The 20,536-nt window shown below is 40.1% G+C and overlaps 1 protein-coding gene across 5 annotated transcripts in view; it reads left to right on the top strand.

The window, feature by feature from the left end:
- The window catches only part of tmcc1a (transmembrane and coiled-coil domain family 1a), a 46,777-nt gene that overhangs the window by 12,064 nt on the left and 14,177 nt on the right, over positions 1-20,536 (top strand). The window contains exons 3-4 of one of the 5 annotated variants that reach the window (XM_085260914.1): positions 385-430; positions 1,459-1,745. In XM_085260914.1, coding sequence (XP_085117040.1) covers positions 1,485-1,745 — 261 coding nt within the window. In that variant the 5' untranslated portion in view covers positions 385-430; positions 1,459-1,484. Of the gene's footprint in view, positions 1-384; positions 1,746-20,536 lie in introns of all 5 variants that reach the window. The other 4 variants (XM_085260912.1, XM_085260910.1, XM_085260913.1 and 1 more) reach the window with 4 other exon arrangements.

Raw genomic sequence — 20,536 nt, 5'->3', positions numbered from 1 at the left:
TTTTAGCAGGTGTCTTCTCTGTTATTTTGCCGATGGCTTGTATTGTGTCAGACGGCACAGGATTTCATGCACTCTGTGACACTACTCTATATGTTGTTTCTGCTGAGGAAATCCTTATCCCTCGATACTTCCTCAGGGCAAGGAGAGAATGCCTTTGGGGATTTGAAATTACTTCCTTGAGAACCACACAAACACATGCAAACATACAGTGTTTGCATGTGTTTGTGTCTTCTGTTCAGTGGAGCGTACATATTCACGGTAGCGGATTGGAATCAGGAAGCGGTGCTGATATTTCTTATAAGGTCAACGACTGATGATTGAAGTTCTGAATCTTAAAAATGATTCAATCTTTGGTCTTTTTCCATCTGTCCATCTTCCTCTTAGGTAACCCAGACGAGTGAGTCACATTAGAATGACAGTTTGGCTGATGGTAGGTGGGTTTTTCTTCTTCTGATGTTAGTCATCATCTTTTTTCCCCTTCTCTCACTCCTCTTTTCATCTCCTCCTTTTTTACTATTCTGATTGCATCCCATCCAGGCTGTTTATAATCTTAACATGCACACTTATTTAGTCTATATTTTTCGTCTTTTTGCCTCTTTTGTGTTATTTTAATTGTGCTAGTTTACCAAGATCCAGCTTAATTTACTTTATTCCTACCCAATAATTGATAATGACATATTGACATTGAAATAATATCAATTATTATCAAACACTGGAACAAAAATGTTAAGATGCAAATGTTGTGTATGTGAAAGTTAGGGTTTGCACCTGGATCTAGGTAACTTTTCATCCACTCATAATCCATCTCCTTTCTCTGTGTTAGACCAGAATGACCACTTGTTCCTGAGTCAAAGATGCATGCTCCCTTTTGGATCCCTCTGACCGCCAATGAGCTGATCCAACCCTCCCATCACAGTCCAATCACCACTTCCACTGTCCTCTGCTGATCTCTGCTGTTTTCTAGTCTTCTCCCCCTCAGTCAGTGATCTAGTCTGACCATCTGCATGCCTGACAGAGAGGAAGGGAGGCATTCGCAGGTTGTTTGATTGGACAGATTCTCTCTGCTATTCATGAAGAGTCAGCAGGACAATATGCAGCAGGGAGACAAAAGTCAAATGGCGCCAGAGGGGGTGGGACCCAGTTCAGGTTCTGTGACAAGGGGGTCACAAGGCTCAGGTTTGAAGAGGGCCTTTTCTGAGTCAGATCACCCTTCCTTGATTAAGATGAGCCAAAACGCCAGGGCGAGCATGGGGGTTCTTGGCCAGGGTTTGAAGCAGCTGTTCCAACAGCAGCGTAAACGTCTCTCCCTCTCTCGCTCCACCATCACTTCCTCATCATCCTCCTCATCTTCCTCTGTGGTGTCAGCATGTGGCACTTCCCCTTGTGCCCCTGAGGATGCCTCAGAGTCTTGTTGTCCTGACTCTGACATCTTCTCTGCTCCTATGGTTCCTTCTGCAGCTGGCCAGGGCTCAGCCGCTGCAGGCATGATGAGGCGTGGGACCAGCCTGCAGAGCCGGCGAAGTAAGGGTTCTGGGTCGGGATCTGGGAGTGGAGATCGTGATCCTCTTCTGAAAGGTAGCCCTCAAGCCCCGCAACGCCGCTACACCCATGATCCGCAGCAACATATTAGCCGCCCACGCTCCTCCTCCACCACCGATACCACACCCAGCAGCCCTGCCCCAGGATATTCCAGCGGCGATGCATTGCTGTCATCAGGTTACCAGTCCACAGAAGAGACAGACAGGGTAGGTGACAGGAGCCATTAATCATAATCATTACACAAGTTTATTGATGTGCCTCTGTTTTTCTATTCAGTAGTGTCAGACCTCATTTGTCAGTGAACTGTCAAACAAAAGCTGAGGTTCATTTTGCTGCTAATGTAAATTTTCCTGCTGTTCAACATTGAACGCTCTGAGATGGGCCTGCTCTGTGTCATTACTGCTGTTGGATTTTCCCAATGCTGACTATTGTTCTAGTAAAATTGAGCTATTATTCAAGGCATGCACACACATGTAGAGTGTATATAGAACGGTGTACTCCAAGGTCTGGCTAACTTTACTATCAAGAGAGACATTTTTGAGCAACTTTTGACATATTATAATAAAGGTGGCAGCCTATTAAATATAAATTAGCCCATCAAACTCAGTAATAGGAATAAATAATTAAAATCTTTTACCACATGTGATCACTCTGCAGTGGGCTGTTGCATGCATGCATTTTTAATTTAAGAATATAATAACATATGTTGTGTTGCATGTCTAAAGCATCAAAAAAGGTTTACTTATTTATTACCAACAAAACTGAACAATATCATGTATTTTTTAGCCAAGAGTCAACCTTTAAAGAAGAGTGACTATAAAGATATTATGGCCACTGTGAATCCTACCACTCGTATTTTAATATCCATAGTTTATTCTCCTCCCACTGAGACCTCTGAGTTTGTCCTCTCCCTGGATGTGAAGCATTTGACCATGTAGAGTGGGAGTATCTATACACAAACTTAGAATAAAATTACATTTTGGGTCAAAATTGGATAAAATTGCTATATCTCCCCATATGGAAAAGATACATATAAATCTTATAAAGTTTGTATCTGTCTTGTGTGAAACTTGTATGAAAAGCATACAAGAGTGAAAACAGATATAAGATCCCTTGAAAAATTATTGTTTTGGATACTTACTAAAACAATATATGAAAGTAATGAGAAAGTGGCCACTTTCATGAGTAAATCATATAAGTTTTTACTATTTCTTTTCCATATGGGTCTCCCCTTCAGTCCATCTTTGATAAGAAAAAAAAGCCACGTCCAGTTGTAATTTTGACTAAATTCCAGCCACAGAGGCAGTGAAAGCGAATTAATCTGTCCACGTATTGTTTGGAGTTCATATGTAAACTGACTTGAGGTTGCTGAAGTCATTTAATTGTATATAAATCTATGGCAGCCATGACAATTGAGGGTCATCAAAGTTAAAAGAATAAGACAATCAGGCCACAGACATATTAAGTGTTTCTTTAAAATCCTTGTATTGGCTGCACATTTTTGCAGTCACTTAAATGATGAATAAAAGTTCAAATGTTGAAAAAAAAATCCAATTAATTTCCATGTTCATATTTCTCAGTTAAAAAAATCTAAACCAAAGTGAGCCACAAGAGGTGGACAAAAGAGCTGCATGAGCTCCAGAAAAGCAGGTTCTCCACCGCTGGTGTAGTCAGTGTTGAAATATAGGCTCAGGATTAACAATAGACACATGCCCATATGAACACAACTAGAGGTGTAGCTTGTTTTAATTTAATTATAAAAAATCCTTTTCTATCATGCATCCACTTGAAGTAATAAAGGTCATAATCCAGCCTTTGGAAAGTATTTATACAAAGAACAAAAGTATATCTGAAAATATCATTATGTGATGCAGATTACGTAAGTATCCTCTAAAATGGGACTATTTTATGACCTGTTTGCCTCTTTGTCTTACAGCAATATAATAACTTCAGATAAACCTATAGGAATAAAGACTACTAGACTTTGTTATTCCTTTTCACTGAATGTACATGACAAAAGGTTAAGACAGCTTTCTACTTTCTGTCTTAAATAACTTCATTAGGTTGCCACCTGGATTGCTAAGCAATAAACAAAAGTTAAATCACTTTCCAACCTTATTACTGTGCTGTCTTTAAGTTCATTCACAAAAGTACTGTAAGGTGTGGCTTTTTTGAGGATTGCATGAGGAAAGGAAGACTAATAATTGCTGCAATTCAGTAGTTACCAGCTTCAAAATTCACCTATTAAGTAAAACTTGTGTAATAGATTTGCAATATTTTGATTGCTCTGTAACTGGATCATTAAGGGTAGACTGATGTGACATTTCTGCAGTGTCTGTTTCTTAAACTTTTTCACTTTTCTATTCCACAAAAAAGGCGATGTTCAATGACCACGAAATCTCAACCCCTAACTTGTATGTTAATTACACTGACATTGCTCATTGCTTTGTTTTGTTGCTTTTTTGTGGTGCAAAAAGAAACAAAAAACTGCAGACCCCACAATGTGTAAGCCATTGATATTCGTTTTTCTTTTTCTTTATTTGCTTGTTTTCAGCCATTTAGCTGCCGTTTCTTAATGGAAGTGCTTTTATCTTCCTACGTAATTTGCTTGTAAAAGTTGACCTTAAGTTCTGACTTTAACCACCTTTGGTGTTCCTGACTCCAGTTGTTTCTCATTACCACTAGAGGGCGCTGTTAGATCAGCCTTCCTGCTGTGAGCAGCACTGGGCTTGGTTCATGTGTTGGGAGTGTTTGCTTTATGAGCTCATGTTTGTTGTAGACCAGACTGATCCTTTTGGATAATGAAGTAAGCCATGCCAAGAAAAAGCATCAATGTGTCATAGACAGAAGGACGTCTGGCTATCTGGCTTTTAAGCCAGTGGTGGGGAGTAAGTCTAGGCCAGTGGGCCTTGATATCCACATTAAGCAGCAGGCTATAATGTGTGAGCTAAATTTAGTAAAGCCCTCTCCTCTTTCTTCATCTGTAAAACCAAGTATACTTCATTCCTGCATGAATGACCTCACCTTGAGTGACAGAGCAAGGCTGAGAGCCAGTCATCTGTGCTCCATTAGTCTTGCTGCTATGATGGACGACCATCAACCTTTCTGAGTTCTGCTGCTTGACCTTGGCAGAGGTTATAACCTGTCTGGCTCTTCTCTTAACTACCATCATAGTCATGTCTCCACACTACAACACAGCAATGCAATTAAGGTTATCGAGCGGTCGCCGTGGTTACCCTGAAACTTGCTTTCTTGGGACTACGCCCTGCTTAGGTTGTCATAGTAACAGCATGGTTGACCTTGGAGGTGTGTGAGGTCTGCTGCTAGTGGAGGTTGAGTGTTGCATCAAGAATGATGGATGTTCGGTGAACGATCAATTTTCTTCATTGATCGTCGCACTTCTTTTTTCTTTCTTGCTTTCTCCCTTTCTGAACATCCCCCCCCCCCCCCCCCCCCCTCGCCCCTCATTATTCCTCTGTCTTTCCCTCCCTGTCCCCCTCCTCTGTCCCTGGAGAGAGTTAATACAGATAGTCAGCTGGTCCCTCCTCCTTCTCCTCCTCCTCCTCTCCACTCTCCCCCTCCTTCCTCTCATCCTCTGCCACCACCTTCGCTTCACCCCACCCTTCAGCCTACTGACAGGAAGCAGGAGGCAACCTTGCCTTGTCCTAGATGAGTGAGAGCTGTGTGTGAATCACTCCTGTGTTCAGAAGAGGATGTGGAGGGTTGTGTGCATGTGTGAACGTAAGACCTCATTTCATCTGCGTTCCAGATTCTCTGAGTGTGTGTGTGTGTGTGTGTGTGTATTTATTGAATATTCTTTGTGTATAGACAGCCATGTGGTGTGAGTATTTTGTCTGAGTGACTGTATCTTGTGAGAGAAAGAGATTTGCTCAGGGGATCACTGTGAATATGAGTAGAGGGCAACACGGCTGAGCTGTTATTATCTCCTTTTGCTCTCCCTCCCTTTTTTTCACCCCCCTCCCCACTTGTGTTTGCATAGTAGATGACTAGAGCGGTGTGGACTACAAATGTGTGTGCACATGGATCTTTGGAGAGGATGGTAGCATGTGTGCCTTTGGCGTGAGTGTGGAGTGTACTATGTGAGGCGGTGTGTACTTTGGTAGGATATCAGCAGAGAGGAGTAGAACAGGGGATCCAGCTGTGGGTCCGTCACTCAGGCAGTCAGGATGGTGCAGCGCTTCAGTCTTCGTAGACAGTACTCCAAGGTAAGCTTAAACACACTTGGCTTGTCACTAAAACCACGTGTCTTCCTGTCTCCATGCTACAGATCCATTTACAGCTGAAGCCCGGTTTGTATTACATTTTTGCTGCCAGCCTTGTATTATCTCTGTAATACTTGTGTCATGCATTACCATTTTTCCATCTCTCTTCCTTTCTTTATCTTCCTGCTATTTGATAATATGCCAGAAACTGGGGATTATTTGAGTTTGGTTCAGAAGAGCAGTCAAAATGAACAAACTGACTCTGTTATCATGTGCAGAGGCAGTTCATGATTAAGTATAAAGCATTGTTTGCTCACTTCTTTGATACCAGCAGTCTTTACAGTAAACTGATTTTCTTTTGATCCTTCATTCCCTGTTAAGCAATTCAGTCATCAGTGTGATCAGTGATCAGTGTTTGCACTTTATCTTCGCTCTTGTTAAACAGTAACTCATTCTCCAGTGGTGAGATTGGTAGCATGAAGTCGACTGGCGCCATTACAGAGGGACGTAATTATTGGTAAATGTTGTGTTTGATTATTGCTTATTAGGGAGCATTTATGACTCACTTACAATAACACTCTGTTGGCTGTGCTCTAAAACTGACTATGGGTTTAATGTATCTCTCCCCTGATGCCAGTGTTGTTAAACTGAGTAGAAGGCTTGTGTTGGAAATCAGCAGCAGGTCCGTTAAAAGCCTGCTGTTCTGCAGGTGGTGCTCAGCCTGTGAGCTATAATTACAATTAACTGCTGATTAATTGATTGACTGATTACACCCATACTATTTGTTCTTAACACCATGTTATAAGGCTGTCAGATGCTCATGTGCTAAGAAATGTCAGTGTGTACATGCGCAAATGCTCCGGGCAGACAGATGCACGGTGTCACTTTTAGAAAGACTAGAACCCAGAGTGATAGAGTATAATCTGGTCTACATCCTATTCAAAGAGAGACAAAGTGATAGAGTAGGAGTAAAAAGATATAGAACGTGAAAGGCTACAAGGTGCGAAATGCTCAGCTTCAGGAAGGCTGACTCATTTTGGACAGGAGATGGTGAGGGACAGCCGAGTAGACTCTGGTGTGATATGAGCTACTGAGAAGAAATAAAAACACCAGCCAAACCTTAAGGCTACTTCTCTCACACTAAGAGTTTTGTATCTGAGAGAGATGAAGCAGTCTTTGTCTTGGGAGATCATAATCTCCTCCAGGGCCTGTCTGCGAATGCTCACTATCCGCATCCCATCCAAAAGTGGGCTGTCGGGAAATACTGTAAAGGAAAGAGGTCGGGTAGGTGACCCCTTCTCTTTCCCTTAAGCCACATCTCCACATGCACACCTGTGTTCCTGTTCATCCTTTGTCTTCTGTTGTTTATCTTTTTATTTTGGCATGCTGTGCTCTGTAGAAAAGCCCCAAATCTGCACAGTTTTATAATTTGCTGATTCAAACTGAAAATGCACTCAAATGTGTGTTTTGTTATAGCTGTATCGTAAGATAGGATGTACTTTTTTTTGGTAAGTTATTTAGTTATTAAATGGTTTAAATTAGCTTATTATATTAAATTGAGTATATTTTACATTTGTTTTGAATTTAATACAAAAATTTTGATCCCGTCGTAATAATCAGTAACAATTTGACTGAAAACTAAACATGAATCTCAGAATATATGCAGCTCTTTTGCCTTAGTGACAACATTTTCTCAGGCTGGCAGGGACACTGTGAGCTTGTTGATAAATGTTTTCCTAACATGATATGACAGTGTTGTCTTGTCTGTCTTTCTCAGTCTCATCCTATCCATCCATTTTAGCCACTTGAAGGTCGCTGGGGGGCTGAAGCCTATCCCAGCTGTCACGGGGTGAAAGGTGGGGTACACCCTGGTCAGATCACCACTATATCATAGGGCCAACACACACAGATAGACAATTACACCAGTTTACTTAACATACATGTCTTTAGGCTATGGTAGGAATCCGGAGTACCCAGAGAGAACCGGGAACAGGGAGTACATGGAAACTCCACACAGAACAGCCCAGCTGGCTGGTGGATTTGAACCCAGCCAGACCACCAGACCTTTGCTAATCTCTGCAGCACTGTCCCCATGTGCTCAGATAAATATTCAGTGGGGTTAAGGTCCAGTGTCCTTGATTTTCCTGGCTTTATTTAATTGTTACAACGCGTTGAGTCATGTTAGCCTTCATAATCATGTTGTATGAATCTTTCTCTAAAAAGATGGATGCACCCGGGGAATGTAGCATCTCTGAAGCACAGGTTGCTCTTTCTACTAATCAAATTGTCATTGATTGAGTCATGTAATCAGCTCCAGACTAAAACGCCCCAACAGTGATTCTTTATGTATTGATAGTATCATTGTCTCTCATTAAATCTACCAGTATCACCTTTTCCATTCAAACACTGTGAAATGCAGGCATGTTTTAGCATGAGGTTTTGCTATTTCTTTTTTTTTTTTTTTTACTCTCCTGAGATATAGTTTAGAGATAGCTGCTCCTGCTCTGAGCTTCTTTTGTTGTTGAGTCTATAGTATCTAGTATATATAGCTTCTTCAATATGATAAGAGACAAATTGGTCTCTGACTAGCAGCCAGTGTAGGAATCCTAATATGGGAGATACGTGGTACATGATGAATCCATCTAGATGTCTGATGACTCTATAGTTTTTGGATGCATTGGTTGGAGGATGTGTTGCAATACCTGCCCACCAACTGCAGTATCTTAGGGTGGTGGGCAGCTCTGGGGACTGGTGCGAACTGAACTGTCTGCAACTTAGCGTCACAAAATAACAAACCTGAGGGTGGGTTGGAGATCCAAAAAGTCTCCATTACTGCTCTTTTAATAATGAAAGAGTTCATTCTTTTCTTTGTGGAGAATCTGGTCCTTCTGTAGTCTATAGGCCACATGTGCTAAAATCTGAGGGTGAATAATTATTGGCTTTTTAAATCTTTTAAGTTTTTAAACAGTGTTTTTATTCCTGATCTCCTAAAGATTCCATTTTTTAAAACACTGAGTGTTGTAGCCAGTTTCAGTGTGTTTTCTGTGGTCAGGTTGTTAATGATGTCTGGCAAAGAATAGATGTTTATGTAATAGCTTCATTTGGGCTCCCGGGTCACATTCAGCCTATTCAAGGAAGTCGCAAATGCACTGATTGAATAGAGGAAGTGACAGATTTTCGTCTATATGTGGATCTCTCTGTTTGTGGTCATATACGTCTTTTACTCTTTCTGTGCTGTCTTTCTTTTGAACCTTTCATTTAGTGCACCTGAAATTTGTAAGTGTTTAAAAATTCAAATTAAACTCCTATGTCTTTTTTTTCAAACATTTTATTACTGCTAAAACAAGTCTAACAATTATTTGTTTTCTGTTAATTAGCTTCTTAAATCAAAAGTAGTCATCAAAATTAAACTAATTGAAAAATCCATAGCAGCTACTCGCTTTCACACTTCAATTATGCATTTATGATTGGTAATTTTAACAGTTGCCCCTAATAGGACTGCTTTTTAGAAAGTGTTTGTTAAAAGCAATGACTTGTTAAAGAAGGGTTTGAGTTTTGTGTGTTGCTGTGGCAGTGTTTAAGAGAAAAGCAGAGGGGAGAAGTGTCGGTGGAAGGAACCGAACTTCACCTGGTCCCCCGAGGCTTGTTCTGTCCCTGCTACTTTAACATCCCCATCACTGCACTCCCATCGTCTCTCACCTCCTCAGGCTATTGGCTGTGTGTTGATGAAAGCGTTTTTGACCTTTGCATCAGGACAGAACAGCTCATCCTAGAACTATTTTAGTGACATTGAGTTTTTTTGAAATCGGCAAAAGACAAGCATGATGTCTCGCTTACCCAGAGTGCTGATGCAAATGAATGGTAAAGTCTTAACAAACCCCTGCCACAGCAGATTGCCCTTTAGTCACATAAAGACAGAAACAGAAGCAGGCAGTCAGACTCGTTGTGATGGACCGAGCAGTGAAGGAAACTTAGGCACAGGTTAAAGTCCAAAAAATGATTTTTTTATTTAACCCAAAAAACATAATTGGTTAACTCATGCAAAAAGAATCAAAATCTTGGGCCCATAAAAGAGGTCAAACTAACAAAACTCTACTCAAAGTTGACAACACAACTGATAACTCAAACAAACTGACCTAACTTAACGAGACAAAGGAGAAACTTAAATAGTGGCTGATCAGCCCACAAAAACAGGAAAAGGGGTAAAACACACAAAACCTAACTAAACCAAACATAATGAACTCCAATTCCCCCCCATGGTCCCGAGTTATGGCGTGAACCAATTTGTAGCCTTCCTTTAAAGCTCGCTCCGCCCCTTTTCCACCTCTTGGCTCCTTAATCAAGGGACTGGAACAGCTGCAACTAAGGTAACTCAGAAAACAAAAGATTAATCATACATAACAGTGTAAACTAAAATGTGCGCACTTATTTTAGAATGCAGCGTTATGTGGATATGTGAATGAATTCTAAACCAAAACCAGTTATTTATTGTCCTGTAAATAAATTCCTATATTTAAAGAAAGAAATGTGAATGCAATATTACTTATAAGCCTCTACACTAACATGGTGATATTACCACTGTGTGGCTGTAAGTGCAGCCATCACACTCATGTATAATCAAACAACTGAGTTTCGATTGACTTTTAGCAAAGAGAGAGAGCGCGTGTGTGTGTTTGTGTGTGTGTGGAGGCAGGGGAGAGCCACGGGGATGATGAAGCATGTGCTCTTAGTACACACTGGAGGTGATCTCATCTCAGCCTGTTCACTAACCACCAGCCTGTAGCAAATTTTGTTTTCAGGCTCTATCTGTGTGTTTGTGTGTGTGCTGTCAGTGCACCATCACGACTATGTGGTTGTTGACTGAAATTAGGATGCAGCATAAAGCAATCAGTTGGCAGCTTGTGATGTTGTTGACTTTCGGGCAGACACTGAAATTGTTCTCAAATGCTTCTGTCTTCCTTAACTTTCCCCTCCTAGCATTGTAGGGGAAAGTTTTCATTCCTGTCATCTCTCACTCTCACTCTTCTTTTTTTGCTTATCTATGAAAACAAAGTCTTCTCTTTTGTTCATGTAAGTGTGTAAATATTGCCTTGTCTACTTTTTCTGAGACCATTGAGTTCAACTAAAACATCAGTGATGTGTTTCTGTCGTGGTTGATTTAAATTCTATACTGTGGCTGATCATTGATCACCTAAGCAAACACTAATATCAACAGTGGATTTAATACAATGGATGCTCTGTTCTTTATCACATCTTGTTTTGAGCTCTCTCATTACTTGTATTACTTGCTTGCTGTGACTTTTGTGTGTCTGTGCAAGTATTTGATGTGTTTGCTCAAATAAGCATCCAATTTAGTCAAGTTCTTCACCACTACGAGACACCAGAACATTTTCAGTGCTTTACTTGGCTGATAAATGTAATTCTTTGGCAAGATATTTACCCATCTGGTGTTTTGGTGTTTCCAGAGATTGCAGTAAGGTCTCCCCCACTTCTTGACACTTTGGCAAATTTGGAGTCTATAATGACCTGCCAACCAGTAAGTGTTATGACATATCATACCCTATCCCACGTGGATGCTTTGTAAAGATTACTGGTAGAAGTAATGAAGTATGATTATTGTGAGAAGAATTTGTGTCCAATTTTTGCAGCACAGTATGAGGTAAGGTCACCATTTCAAATTTAGCCAAAGATATATTTAGAGATATTTCAAACTGTCATCTTGGACTGCCCAAAGTCATGCAATACACGTGTCCGTTTGCGGATGTGTGGGCAAATGTTCTACATTAATTTGATTTCTCCTTTTATGCAACTACCTGTAGTTCTCTATTTATCTTTCAGACTCTGAGATTTCTCCACTTGTGGGAAATCTCATGCGGTTTCCTCCAGCATCTAAAATTAAACCCGAAGTTTCCTTGCTGAACAAGCATGTGAATCTGCTACACTGCTTGTTACTCATGTGTCACACTTCCTCAGCAGCTTTTCTGACTTCACTGTTTTGATCTCCACACCCCCTTTACCTTGTCACTGTTTTCCTTGTTTCATGTCTTAGAGGCAGTCCTTCTTAAGCGCTCACTCTCTCGGGCTTCCTCTCATCTGTGTCCAGTGCTCAGACAGTGTAGCCAGTTACCCGTCTCCATAGTAACAGGGTGATGTTCAAAGAGGTTTGCAGCAGCTTTGCTCAGCTGAATGCTTGCAGGTTTGCTGTCAGATCTCGCAGCCACCTCATCTGCTTGAGTAGTGCAATAACACCTTCCTAGAGGAGAGAGAAGTGCTTCCTAAAATTAGACTCCTGTGCAGTTTTCCAGATCTTCCAATCTAATGTTGTACACTATGTAAATAAGCACTTTCTTGTCATGTGGAATGGCATCATATCGCTTGTTCGCTTATTGCTTATGACTATTTCCTGTTTTCATTCTCTTTTAATGTAAAGTTGGAATTTGGCAGTTAGAATAAATTACTTGTATTAGGCAATTTACCAGACCCCAGCTGGAGTTCTTTACAGTAAATGTCTAACTCTAGAGTAGATTTCGTGCTTAGGCTTTAGTATGCAATGTGTGCATACATATGCACTGTGTGTGTGTGTGTGTGTTTCTGTGTTTTCCTTTGTGTGTGCTTGAACTCTACACCTCTCTGTTTGTGTTCCCTTTGAAGCATATCCTCAACCTGTTTAATTAAGCTCTTGAATATTCATGTAGTTGTACATATAGGCCAACGCCTTTTTTCCGGTCCTGCATGCTGTTAGTATTCACAACACTAGTCTGGCACTCATGCTCACAGCAAAGGTTAACAGTTAATGAATAAAAAGTCATTTTATGTGTGAAATTCTTGTTGAAACGTCCCTCCAGATGTTATGGTGTGAAAGGAAGAAAACAGGAAAGACCTCTGTGTTGAGCTGGGGTAGGGGAATGTTTGAAACACTGATGCAATGGTGTATGGGTAAAGGTCGATGTTGATCAGAAAGATGGATAGACTTTTGGAGAAAAGAAGAAAATCTCTGAGGTTCTTTTTTTTTTCTCTCAGTTCCCTCTTAGTTTTCTAATCTGGGTCTGAATGAGGAAGAAGCCTGCTGTGCCTTCTTTGCCTATTCTATTAATAGACAACTGTCTGAACCAGTGTTAACCAAGTTCACTTTCAAGTGTGTCTGAATGATGTTATTTATCTATAACCCCCCCCCCAGAAATATATATTTATGCAATTTTTAAGGTTTCCATAATCTTGTGTGTTACTAGACCTCTTTGTCTCTTGTGAGAAAGACGCAGTTGAAAGTAGCTTTTGTTAGACCTCTTTATTAGAGCTTTTCCAAAGATGAATTGCATTTTTATGTTTAATTATGTGGTTGCTTGAGTACACCCCCTCTTAAAATAATATGATTTAACTTTAACCATATTTAAAAAAAAAAAAAAAAGGTTTAATTGGGTGTCTGTGCATGAGGTCGCGTGCATATATGTGCACATGTCAGCAAGAAGTCTCCGTGGGTCATCGTTTGTGTATTTATTTTGGTCCTGCAGCTGGTCCTTCCTCTTTGGCCTCGTGTGAGTATATGTGACACTAGTGTGGGCACGCATGTGTGTCTTTGTTGTTTTCTCAGCCGTTCCAAGGTTGCTACATACTTGGTCAGTCACTCGCTGAGAATATTTGGGTCAACCTTAACCTACATGTCTGTTCCCCGGACACCGTCCCCTGTCCCAGTCCATCTTTAGTTTGCACACTGCTTGCTTTCATTTATCCAGCTGCCAGTATTAGCTCTGAATTTGATTTCCTTCAGCTTGGTCGTCAAAATAAACTAGCTGCATCTATCTGATGAAGTGTTTTCTTTAGTTTTCTGCTCCTTATTCAGATAGACCAGCGGATTGTTTTCAAAGGGAAATTGCTCATTCTGAGAGGTGGAGAGCAGAGAAACAGACTAAGAGAGGTCGTGCTCTGCATCCCTGCCACTCCCTGTGCAGTCTATATCATTCGCCTGACTCTGTTGAATTATGGATGAAACTATTTATCGCTGAGCTCAGCTCTGCTCCACTGACCCACTTGCACACACATTTCAAATCTGGTCAGAATCTCTCGGGAAATCTCATCATATTTTCCTTTTTACTAATAACCAGAGCCATTCCTCTCATTCTCATGTGTGTCAATTTGTAGCAATCCCAGGAATCTCCATTTTCTCACTGTCCACCTCTTACAAGGTCTCCCGTCTGTACTGGACATCACATCATTGAAATGAGTTGTGTTTTTTGTGTCAAGAGAGAGTTTATATTGAATTTGATTGTGGTTGCCTTTTCCTCCTCATTGATATAGACACATCTTTAATTTTCTGGCAATATCTCCTCTCTAGATCTCCTGTCTTGTAAATTAATATAGGCAATTACATTATTTCTACTTTCCATCTCCATGACATGTCCCTCCTTCATCTCTGTTCATATTATCAGCCAACAAGTCATCTGTGTGCTTTGATGTTACTCACTAATCAGAGCTGAATTGTGCTACAACAAAGGCCTGCACGTCTGTCAGCAGGACAAGTGATAGCGGAAGAATGCAATAAAAATACAACAAAACCTTGAGTTTATTGACAGGAAACCTGTCAGGAAATGAAATACCAGACAAAGCACTAACACAGGGGACAGCAGTCGACACACATCATGTAGCATCGTTGTGCTTTAGCTCCCCCTTGTGGATAATAAGCAATACTACTCATTGAGTAGTTGGTTGTGTAAATTTGTGAGATTCTCTTATAGTTTTATGTTTTGATCTCTTGATCTCAATAGCAGCAGAAACTAATTTATTAAACCAGGTATTATTTATTAAAATGTAGACCTATGTTGAATATGTCAGATAATACGGGGCATCAATCTTTAATGAGAGCAGGTAGAGTAGCAATGGCAGGAAAGGGGCAGACAGAGCTGTTATAAATTATGGTTGTATTGAATCACTTAAATGGAACTGGGCCATCATTAACTTAATAAATGGCACATGTAAGTAAAAAAAAAAAAAAGTTTAATTTTCACCAAAGAAACCCAAGCAGTGTATTTCCTGAGTCACAAAAATTATGTTTGTGTGACTCAGGATAATGCATGCATAACATGCACGCAAACGTATTGCTTGATTGCGTGCATATGTTGTGAAATTAGTCTCAGTACACAAGATACCCAGAGCCACCAAACTTTGTTTTTCAAGATAGTCTTAATCTGGAAACAAGAGAAGAAGATTTTCATTAGATTTAGCTGCCCTGTAACGACATGAGCTTCCTACTAGACAAGTGCCTCTACTCATTATCTGTCTTCCTGTTATGAAATCGGCTGCTTCTTAGTGGAGGCTTGCAAAACTTCTGAAACAGTACCCAGAGGCCAGACCATCCAATAAGTCTGCTTAAAAGTGAGTAGTGAGATTAACACAGAGGCAAAAAGTGAGAAGAGGCCAGACTAAATAATCCTCCAGGGCCAAAAAGCTGGGACTGCTTGTTCTGGATTCTTCATCTTCCTGCTTATGAATAGGCTGGCTGTGTTTGGGCTTACATACTGCCCCATGGTACCGAACATTGTGCAGCATCCTGCCAGACTAAGTCTGCATTTTGGGTCGGTGCCCTTTCTGTTCCACGTTGCATAACCAGGATGACTGAGTATAAACAGAAGCAGGGCCAATAAATGCCAGCTACCACCAATAGACCAACACCGTGTCTCCCCATGAACCCACTCTTATGTTTTCCTGCACGTATACGCACACTGCTTTCCTGTGTACACTTTGACACATCCATTACTCACATCACAGCATCACATCCACATTCAGACTTAGAAACTTAATGGAAAACCAAAAAAACAACAAAAAGGTTCAGGTGCTACAACATACAGGCCTTTTGAGGCTGTTACAATACAGATATTTAAGCCTTTTATGAAACTGTATGGCTGCTGTGTTGACATTAATGATGTCTACATGACTTCGAAACCATTGTGTGTAGTTCTGTACTGCAGTTTTTTGTTACATATTAGCTGAATAATAGACAGTTATTGGCTACGTCTGTACTAGGCTGATATCAGCCCGTGTAATGGCCTCACCCACTTTATGAGGCTATCATTACTGCAGGTAAATGGGCATGCCATGTATATGTAGTTTTCCACGGCCTCTGCAGTAGGCCCTGAACAAGTGTGCTGGCCTGTGACTATTTTTATAGTATTTGTTTAGCAAAAAGTAGCTCCAGTGAAAATAAGGTAAAGTATATCAGTAGTTCAGGAAAGCGACTGTATACATTTATCTACGCGTGAAACCCTTCTAATGATTTGATTGAACCCACATCTAAAATCTGGTAATACTTAAATTCATTCTGAACACATGATTACTTGTCAGATGTCGAATGTTTTGCATTCACAGTTGTCAGTTTCAGCACAGGACATGATAACAGATAATTGTTTGGGTTGTTGTTATGGACATTTCTTTCTTTTCCTTCCTGTTTGGCTCTTGTCGAAGCCAGGAATTGGCTGGCTATGAAGATGTTTCACACTCTTGGATGCCACCAGCTATAAATGTCCATGTGTATAAAGTGCTCAGGGGTTTATGTAACTGCTAATAGGGCCATTGATTATACTGGAGCCTAGACTAGTGAGAACTGGACAGCCAGAGTTGGAAAGAGGGCTTTTTGTTATGGGGGAAGGTATTGTTGAAGAAAGCCAGAGGCCCGAGTCATGGTTATCTCCTCTTTTAGGCTTGAATTACCATCAGTCTGTGCAGACAAACCTCTCACTCTTCTGCCTTTATGTAACTGCTCATCTCCTGCCACCAGACCATACTACACAACTTACTGTCACATGGAGCGAGCTGTGGTGTTACCCCTGCATAAAAAAACTAACAACTTTTGTTTAATTCTGCAGTTAGATGCAAAATTTCAGGACAAATGCATCTAACTTGTTGCTCCAGTTATAAAAGCTCAAGGTTAAGGTTTGGAAGGGTTTTGCATTGTATTGTTAATCTTTGCATAACTTTCTGTTTATAAAACTTAGAGAATTTATCCTTTCCCAAACCACAGTCCAGTTACATCAGACCCAGTCTCTTCTTTGTCTCTTCTGGATTTTTCCAGAACTTTTTTTTGGCTGTGGAGCACAGACCTGGCTTTAATTCAGCGCTAAGCTCTGTCCTCTGAACGACACTTTCCATTATTATGGCCCTGTGCGCTGGCTGAGTAAACACATCCACACGAGTTGTTTTCTGTGTCTTTGTGTGTGATGTCATCAGCTCACAGCACTGTTAGTTCAAAACAGTATTTTTTTAAGAGAAAGAAAAATCCTTACTGTTAAACTCGTGTTTTTATTTTTTGATTAAAAATGTAAAAAAGGACAATACAGATACATTTTACCAAGTTAGAGTAACAGCGGAGGTAATCAGACTTGAGCTTTAAGTGTCACCATAACAGGCGGTGTGGTTTATACCATCACAGTTGTTTTAGAGATAGTATAATATTTTTATATATTATATTCTCTGAAAGCGCATTTGAAACCTATACATTTTGCTGTTTAACTTAAAATATCTAATCACTTGGCAGCACTTCATTGCATTTTAGGGAGATAACCTGCTGAACTACAAAATGAGAACCAGAATAGAGAAGAATGGTAATTTAAGTTCATACAGGCTTACCAAAATTGGACAATAGAAGACTGCAAAAATAGCGTCTGGTCTGATGGGTCTCAATTTCTGCTGTGACATTTAGATGTTGAGGTTAGAATTTGGCGTAAACAGCATGAAAGCATGGATCCATCCTGCCCTTTCAGTGGTACAGGGTGGCTGTGTAATTGCATGGGGGATATTTGCTAGTCACACTTTCAGTACCAGTTGAGCATAAACCACACAGCCTACCTGAGTAGGCTCAATTTAATAGAGCGCCTTTGGGATGTGAAGGCAGAGGGGGGTCCAGTGGCATACTGCACCTAATAAAGTGGCCGATGAATGTATGTTGATGACTTTATTACAGTGGTGGTGAGTTTCCTGCTGGTTTTGGCTAAAAACCAGTTAGAGGATGTCACAAATCAATCTATGTAGGAAAATCACTGATGTATCATAGTAGACTGAAGGTGTGTCATTGACTGAAAACGCATGCTTATTCTTTACTGACTTTAAACATCACCAGTTCAGCAGGTCTTTCCCCTTTTCTATATCTCTGCAATGCAGTTCTTTGTTATTTTTTTAACGTGAGTAATTGTACTGGGTCTAAATAAAACTTATTAATTCACATTCATTTCCAACTTTGCTCTTCAATGCACCATCCAGATGTCTCTTAGTGAACCTGATATATGCATATTAATCTTAACTCCTTAGTGGTAACCTAAAAAGTATTCGAACAAGTCAAAATAATATATAAATTATGTTTAATCTGACATCAAAATGTTAAGGATAAAGTTAAGGCTAAATATTCACCAATATGCAAAAGATGTATAATCTAAAATGAAGACAAAACTGTGTTTTGACACAAAATGGAATAAAATATTCTCTCTATTAGCTTTTGTGAGTTTCCTCTGAGTTTCAGTCAGCTTTGCTTTCAGTTTTTTCCCCCCAAAAAGCGATCCCATTGGTGCTTTATGGGATTTAGGTCAGGACTATGGGAAGGGGCATTTTAGAGCTTTTATTTTCTCCATGGTGAAATATTCTGTCACCACCTCTGTCACTTTCGTTTTTTTGCTTGATTTGGCTGATCCTTTGTTTAAGATTCAATCGAACATTTGTGATAAATACAGTTCAGCTAAAACAGTCACAGAAATGACTGTCAACTCTTTGTTTTATTACGTTTTAGTTGGTTTTCCCCTTGTAGCTTAAATTTTGGGTCATTCAACCATCTACTGCCTATCTGTGCAGAGTTAATCCTGGTTGTCTTTCTTATAGCTTATTCAGCATACTGCACTTTCTTTGAACCACTATTTGTTGATCCTGTTTCTAATCCTCTGTTAAATTAAATGGATCTTGTGATCTCTGAAGCAGTCCTTCCTGTTGTTTTTTTTTTTTTTTTGGGGGGGGGGACTCATAATCATGAGTCCAGTTTGCTGCTGGTCTTCATTGCTCTGCTTGTGTTCCTTCTGTTATAAGTCAAGACCTCTGTTTTTGAACATTTTGACAATATACTGTGAAAAGTGGAAGATTAGGTTATTTTCTGGTCTGGTGAACAGAGTGGCCTTATTTTATAACACTATTTATTGCTTGATTCCTGAGCTCAGTGGGTTGTTTTTGCCCGTTTGTGGAGTTGTTTTTAATTAAATCCAGGGCACTTGTGGATGGAGATGGACAGAGTTAGTTGAAAAATCTGAACTTTTCCAAAAGAATTTTAATTTAAGAAGTAATGTTGTGTTTTTTACTTTAACAACCTGATTCATTAATTATTTACTTTTGGTGCCATTTTAATGTATTGTAAAGACATAATCCTTCTATTACTGTCTCAGTTAATGTGTAGCTACTAGTAATTAATTTCTGTCAATGTAAATAACACCTAAAGTGAGCCACAGCTGTTCTTTCTGTCCCCTAATTTTAGCCAGCTAATGTGGTGCTAATGAGGTATAGCTGCCTCTGAGGCTAGCGTCTCTATTTATTTCTGTTCCGGTGTCAGTCACTTGTCATGGCATGAGTGCACCACCACCTGTGATTTGTGTCATTGAAACTTTGCTATTTGTTGCATGTTGTTAATCCCACCAAAGTTTATGCTGAGTCACTGTGAAAGCTTGATCATTCCTGGATAGCCAAGAGTCGCTGAAGGCCATATTTGCCGTGCGAGAGAATTTGACTTCAGGCTGGAATGACACTGACAGTAGAGCAAAAAAATGTGTGCCATTTAATCACAACTGATGGGAAAACACCTGTCAGAAGTTCCAGTCATGGATTCCCCGAACAACTAAAGGGTTACGGTTAAGACGCCTCTAAGAAAATGTATCTGTACTTGTGCTCCCTGTAGTCTTGTTTTTAGAGGTTTTTACAAAGTGAGGATTCACCCATCTTTAAATTATTACTTTTTAAAGTTTGTTACTATTTGAAAAACTGCCAGGCTCAACTACTTAACTGGTAACTGGTAGTTAGCTGGTTAACATTTTACCCTAGTTAAAACTAGATTAACTGACAACACTACAGCAAACATTATTTGGTATTAGTAATCCAGATTTTTTAGCAAATCATTGTAAACTACTAAAGTAAGTTAATGCTAAGCCTTTGAGTGGGAGACCCCATTTCTTTGGGTAAAAGTTAAAGAGACGGTCAAAAGTATATACTGTTTGTCTGAATGGGAATTGTTGCCAGTAAAGGGAAAATATTATTATTCGTGGCTCTACAGATGTGCAGATATAGTTTAACCTATTTTTTCTATATTTACATTTTCCAATGTAAAGCCTTGGCTCAAATTTGAAACCACAGATTCTGCCATGTGTCCCTTTTATTCAGTACTGGGGTCAAACATACACATCTCACAGCGAGTTGGACTTGTTCTTATATAAGCACTCTTCTCCCTAATTCCTACCCGCTCTCTTCCGGTCCCCAAACCTCTCCTGCTTTCCCATTAAACCCTGTATTCGCGCTCCTGTTGCCCTGCTCCTCCTGTCGGCTTGGGCACAGAAGTCTTCAGTTGCCCTCGTCCTGCCATACCACTCCACACCATTCCCCCTACACCCACTACTTCCAGTGCTTTTTCTTTCTTTTTTTCTACCTAATTGTACACCACAGTTTCATCATGACGCGAAAGACTCTGAGGCTCATAAAAAGGTGTTTGTAGTATATTTGGATGCCAATTTGTGCTTTAATGCAGTGAAAATGATCAACCTGAACGCAAA

The sequence above is a fragment of the Mchenga conophoros genome, linkage group LG20, assembly GCF_057382185.1.
Source record: "Mchenga conophoros isolate Kocher_MC1m ecotype Shallow Benthic linkage group LG20, M_conophoros_male_GT1.1, whole genome shotgun sequence".
Lineage (NCBI taxonomy): Eukaryota > Metazoa > Chordata > Actinopteri > Cichliformes > Cichlidae > Mchenga > Mchenga conophoros.
Note: the sequence above shows the minus strand (reverse complement) of the source record. Positions and strands in the feature narration are given on the sequence as shown.